Below are 5,811 nucleotides of genomic sequence, written 5' to 3' on the forward strand. Positions count from 1 at the left end.
CCTTCCTGTCCCCGCCGCACTACGAGTCCTTCCTGTCCCCATTATCTCAGAACTTTGTCAGGAACACGAAGGACCTGGTTTTACTCCGGACACCTTCATCCTGGATCTGCTGGAATAATAATCCTTCTGCAGGCTGGAACTCCGACATGTTTCTAGTCTTTGTGTGAAATTTGAGTCGTGTTCTGTCTTTTTCTGTCTTTTTAAAAACATTTTTTACTCGTTGACATCAGCTGTAATGTTGTTTAATCTGGATTTAAATATTTATCTTTGCGTTTTAGTTTCGTTAAATCGTTTCAGATTATTATTTTATTGAAAGGTCCATTTGAATTTTCTGCCATCTTGGTTCTGTTTGAATGTTTTTCATGTCATTTCTTGTGTTTTTTGGAGCTTTTAGGTCTTTAGATGGTCATTCTTCGTTTTTTCTGCTCAAAAATACCATTTAAATTACCCAGAATGCAGTTTGTTTGAACTACAATCAGCATTTTAAAATGCTAAATGTTGTTTTTCCAAGAATAAATGATTTCACTGTTATTATTTCTGTTTATTAGGTTTTCACATCTTTAATAAAGAAAACAAAGTCACAATACAGATCCAGTTTATGCCATCAAATGTTAAAAAAAACATTTAAACTTTATAGTATTTTCAGACATCTTGAAGTAGGATGTCTTTAACAATTTTCACCAGCAGGAATGATGTTTTAGAGAAGTTTAATTTTGAATAAATTGTAGTTTGGACCAGAGAAAAAGCCATTATTTATGTCTGAAATAATAATTTAAGACCGGTTAAATTTAAATTTGATTAAAAGTTTGTGCACGACATTACTGGAAAGGCTTGTAGAATACATTAAAAATAAAACAGAAAATTATCTTGTTGTCTCTAAGGATATACTTATAATTAAAACAGTCCACAGTTAAATTAAATAAACAAACAAAATGTTGGTCAACTGAAACTAAATATCGAAGACAAATCTCCAAACTCAAACTTGGGCAAATGTTATTTTAATGTTTTAAGTAAGGGTATTTAATTTAATTGGTGGTCTTTTCTTCATTTTTTTTTTAGTTTTTTTATTTGCATAAAGCAGCCCCACCTTCAGCTCTGCCTCTGGACAGTGTTTTTGAATATATGATACAACGGCCTGCCATACTCCTCACTTCCACGGCTTCTCTGAAACTTGAGTAACTTCCGCGACATTTTGTTCACTGTTCACGCTCGCGGATGTGGCGCCGCCTGTGATTGGTCAAGCGGAGGACCGGGGCGGGCTCTCGGCTACACCATGTGCGCTGCGATTGGCCACGGCTTCATAGTGGGAAGCGCTCGTAACGCCGGTGTCTCCCTGGTTGCGCAAGACGCCATTTTGGAGTGACAGTGTAAGGTAACGGAAAGATCGAGAAGCTGTCTTTGTAGAGGTAATAAAACCGCTGAAACGCGCTTATTTTCGCGCTGCGACGTAGCGCCGTGTGTGGTGGCTGTCGTCGCGGTCAAACGGCTCGATTTGAGTGGCGTTTAGCGTGACGTCACGGTTCTCCCTGAACAGTGACGCGGCAGTTAGCTAACGGCAGCTAGCGCGCTACAACAGTTCCTGTTAACGGCGGTTCTGAGGTCTGTCACTGCGAGTTTTATCCTACCGAACCGGGCTTCGGTTCCCCTGACGCTTGTCGTAGCGTGTCGGTGTTAGACGTGTCTGTAACGCGCCGTTGTTTGTTGTAAAAAACGCTTTTTATTGAGTGTGATGCTCGTTAGCAGCTAGCCGAAGCATCCGCCCTTAGTTAAGCTAACACTGTTAGCTTCGGCTAACAGCTAAACCCGTAAATTGTTTACTTTTTATTTATAAAAACTGCTTTTTACGTTTTATTTTCCCTACCTAAATGGACTCAAACGTTGACTAGATTTCAGATTATTCCAGCTCCAGCTGTGTTTCACTCATCCTGACATTAATCGGTCATGTAGAGTTTTGCAGCTGGAAAGGCCTCTCTTATCGGAGGTTAGCTGCTAAGCTAATCCGGCTAAAGTTGGATCAGGAGATAAGGTTCTCCATGACAAATACCATTAAACTATGAGTTATAATGTGTTTTCAATATTTAATTACAGGACAAAATCTCGTAAATCTAGCCAAACAATAACGGATAGTGTTTACACATAAAAAACTCAAAGTAAACATGAATTTTAAGTCTTTTTGCTTCCTGACTCAAAGATTAAAGCTTAAAATGAACTAAAACACACATTCTATTGTCTGTCTAATGAGATGAGTTAATAGGACGCACATTTTCAGCCAAAACAAGGTTTTTGGTTTTGTGAGTGAACTTAAAAGATGTTAAAATGGGAAGAAAACACAAGAAAATGAAGTTTTATTCACAGAAATGTAGATAAATGTGTGAACTTAAAGGACATCTTCTGCTTCTCGATGTTTTGTTTGTTTAAAGAGGGAGAAATGATCAATTTGAGTGTTAATCGTTGAAACTATGAATGTCAGTTTATTTATGAAGCAGATTTAAAACCACGTAAGTTGGACCAAAATCTGTAGAATAAACCACATCATTTCAGTAAAACAAAAACAAACTTAAATATTATGAATAAGTCCCTAAAAACAGTGAAAAAGGCAAATATGTGTAGCCTTAATGATTAAATCTTCAGACCTGTTTTTTGACACTCGGATGCTTTTTGAGGAAATATTTCTTTATTCGGTTTCTTCTGTTCCTTCCTGATGCTGTAGAGAAACCAGACGGTGCGCTCGTCTTTGTCCGAGTCGTCCGTTTGGCCGTGAAGTTGGTTTTCGGGTGAATTTACTGACTTTCTTCTCTCCTGGCTGAAACTGAAACGTCTGTCGGCTTCCTCCTCTCCTGCAGCTTCGTCACCATGGGGAATGTATTCGCCAGCTTATTCAAAGGCCTGTTCGGCAAGAAGGAGATGAGAATTCTCATGGTCGGGCTCGATGCTGCTGGGAAAACAACCATCCTGTACAAACTGAAGCTCGGAGAGATCGTCACCACCATTCCCACCATCGGTACGGACTCGGTCCTCTCGGGGTTCTGTGAACTCATTGAGCTGCGAGGCGGTGTCGAGAAATTTCAGATGTTCTTTAAACAACGTCACTAAAACAAATCTGAAGTCTTGTTTGAAACCAGGACCGGCTGAAGCATCTTTGCCGTAAAGAAAAGTGTCTCCAACCCGTCAGGGTGTCAGTTTGTGGTAAAAACCTAAAATATAAATGAAGGAGGCTCACAGCGCCGCCTGAAGCCTGACTTTAGTTTCCTCAGGTCTGGAGAAGTCAGGACAAATACTGTTAATGGACTGTTCTTTTCCTGAGGAGTTAAAAATCTGAATATTATAAAATATATAAAATAACTCTTTAATCATTAATCAAACTGCAGCTGTAGATTCTGTCATTCAGGACATGATAAATCCAAAAAAGGGTTAAAAACAAAAACAACTGGACTTCTATGAGAAATGAAACGTCTTCAGCTACAGAAGAGAAGTCCAGTTGTTTTTGGTTTTAACCTTTTTTGGATTAATTAAGCTGTTTGTTACTGACTTTAAACTACAGAAACACAAGTTTATAGACGGACTCAGATAAACAAAACGATGAATGAAAAGAGAGTTCTTTAGGTCACAGATTCATCAGGAAAACACCAGAATTTAAGGTTGTTTTTTTGATGTTTGTACACGTAATCAAACTGCAGAAACATCTGAATTTATAGAAATCTTCTGTAATAAAAGATAAAATCAGCAGAACCTGGTTTCCTCTCAGTGTTCAGGACTTTGTCACCGTCTCACCTGCGTCTCTTCTTCATCTCTGCAGGTTTTAATGTTGAAACGGTAGAATACAAGAACATCAGCTTCACGGTGTGGGACGTGGGCGGTCAGGACAAAATCAGGCCGCTGTGGCGCCACTACTTCCAGAACACTCAAGGTGAGGACGGAGGAGGAGGCGGAGGTTACGGTTCAGAGGCGGCGGCGGCACTGCTGCTGCATTGTTGTTCTCTCAGAGGACGGCCCGTGACTCCTCCCTTCCTGAAAATGTGAATGAACCCACGGATGAGTCCTCCGGGTCGGAGTTGTTGACAGAAATCTGATCCTGAGTCTGTTTCCTGGTTTCTGTGCAGGACTGAAACAATCTGATCAAAACTGATGTCAGATCAGGAAACGACAACAAACCGCTGCTGGTGCTCAGCTCACAGCTGGCATCTTTATTGCGTCCATTCTGAGTCCAGTTTTTATCATTAATCCCATAAATAAAGGCAGACTGGAGATGTTGGTGAAGCCTGGATTAGTTTAACTCGGCTTCTGAACCAGTTTGTTCCTCTTCTTCTTTGGGTCAAACATCTCAGACTGGGTGACAGAACAGGAAGTGACCTAACCAGCTCCGTTCCTTTAGTCTCATCCAATCGGAATCAGGAGAGACGGAGAGTTTTAGCCTCACGGTTTCTGTTTGTGTGTTTTTGTCCCTCAGGGCTCATTTTTGTGGTGGACAGCAACGACAGGGAGCGAGTGAACGAGGCGAGGGAGGAGCTGTCCAGAATGCTCGCCGAGGACGAGCTCAGAGACGCCGTGCTGCTCGTTTTCGCAAATAAACAGGTGAGGTCGCATTTAAGGTTTTCACCTTTTTAACGCTTTGTCTCAAAAGAGCCGAAGATGAATTTTTATCAGTTTGAGTTGAGGTTTATTGTGAGGAAATGATTTGTGTTAAAACTCCGTCGATCATTTTCTGACGGTCAGAAAATATCAAGAAAATAAGTTTTCTCTGAGCTTGAAGCCTCTCGCTGCAAACTAACCATCTCCTGTCGATGGTTAATTTATCCTTTTAATTAAAAATGTGACCAGAAACAGGAAGTGACTGAAACAGGTCAACAAGGAGGACTCTGATTTTTAGATGTTTTTGTTTAAATCTACTGAATTGTTGGATAAAACATGACGTCAGGTGTTTCCTCCAAGCCCGACGGGCCTGAATGTGAATCTGCTAATTATTAAACTCAACTGATGGAAATAAGAAAAGCTCAGGTTCTGACCCGGTCCGTGACTGGAGAAGGATTAGGATAAACTGGATTTGAGAACTGGTTGGTCCAGAGGACGGTTTCCTCTTTGTTAGCAGCAGGTTAGTTTATTTGTTAACCTGGTTCAGGTCAGTCAGGTGACTCGGCTCCCACCCGCCTTTCGTTCTGCTTTGTTTACGTTGAGCGCAGACCCACATTTCAGGACTCCTGGAGTAAACTCCAGGTTCGTAGTTTGCGATGAAGCCGTCTAAGGTTCTTCACCTGTGCTCCTCTTCCTCCCAGGATCTCCCGAACGCCATGAACGCCGCAGAGATCACAGACAAACTGGGGCTCCACGCCCTCCGTCAGCGCAGCTGGTACATCCAGGCCACCTGCGCCACCAGCGGCGACGGCCTCTACGAGGGCCTGGACTGGCTCTCCAACCAGCTGAAGAACCAGAAATGATCCATTCCACCACTTTGTTTTTGTTTTTTTGTTTGTTGTTTATTTTTTCTGTTTCAACACAGCGGCAGCACCGGACCCAGGCCCCCCCTCCGCCCCCCCACATCTAAACCCTCGGCTCTTTCTCTGGTCTCCTGCTTCCTCCCCTCGTTGGGGCTCGAGCCTGTGCTGTGTGTGAGTGTGTGCGTGTGTGTGTGTGTTGGCTGGGACTGGGAGGAACCCTGGCGTGCCTTTTACACACCTCCTGTGGAATCAGCAGTCTGGTTTTCAAGCCCCTCCTACATCCACCAAACTCTGCCCCCACCCTGCAGAGGAAGCGTGGTTTTCATACAGTGAAGAGCTAAGATGTAACCCCCCCACCTCGTTTAGTATAAATCTAACT

At 42.4% G+C, this 5,811-nt stretch overlaps 1 protein-coding gene across 1 annotated transcript; it reads left to right on the top strand.

Moving 5' to 3' along the window:
• The first annotated feature begins 1,271 nt into the window (after positions 1–1,271).
• arf2b (ADP-ribosylation factor 2b) lies at positions 1,272–5,811 on the top strand. Its single transcript, XM_017405288.3, has 5 exons — positions 1,272–1,406; positions 2,844–3,001; positions 3,797–3,907; positions 4,448–4,572; positions 5,271–5,811. The coding sequence occupies exons 2-5, from the start codon at positions 2,854–2,856 to the stop codon at positions 5,430–5,432; spliced, it is 546 nt and encodes a 181-aa protein (XP_017260777.1). The 5' UTR covers positions 1,272–1,406; positions 2,844–2,853; the 3' UTR covers positions 5,433–5,811.

This window comes from Kryptolebias marmoratus, linkage group LG17 (assembly GCF_001649575.2).
Source record: "Kryptolebias marmoratus isolate JLee-2015 linkage group LG17, ASM164957v2, whole genome shotgun sequence".
In the NCBI taxonomy this organism is placed as follows: Eukaryota; Metazoa; Chordata; class Actinopteri; order Cyprinodontiformes; family Rivulidae; genus Kryptolebias; species Kryptolebias marmoratus.

Excerpts from the sequence above, each read along its gene's own strand:
- arf2b (XM_017405288.3), top strand. The coding sequence starts at position 2,854 with ATGGGGAATGTATTCGCCAGCTTATTCAAAGGCCTGTTCGGCAAGAAG. Across the intron at positions 3,908-4,447 it reads CTACTTCCAGAACACTCAAG|GGCTCATTTTTGTGGTGGAC; the intron begins GTGAGGACGGAG and ends TTTGTCCCTCAG. Across the intron at positions 4,573-5,270 it reads TCGTTTTCGCAAATAAACAG|GATCTCCCGAACGCCATGAA; the intron begins GTGAGGTCGCAT and ends TCTTCCTCCCAG.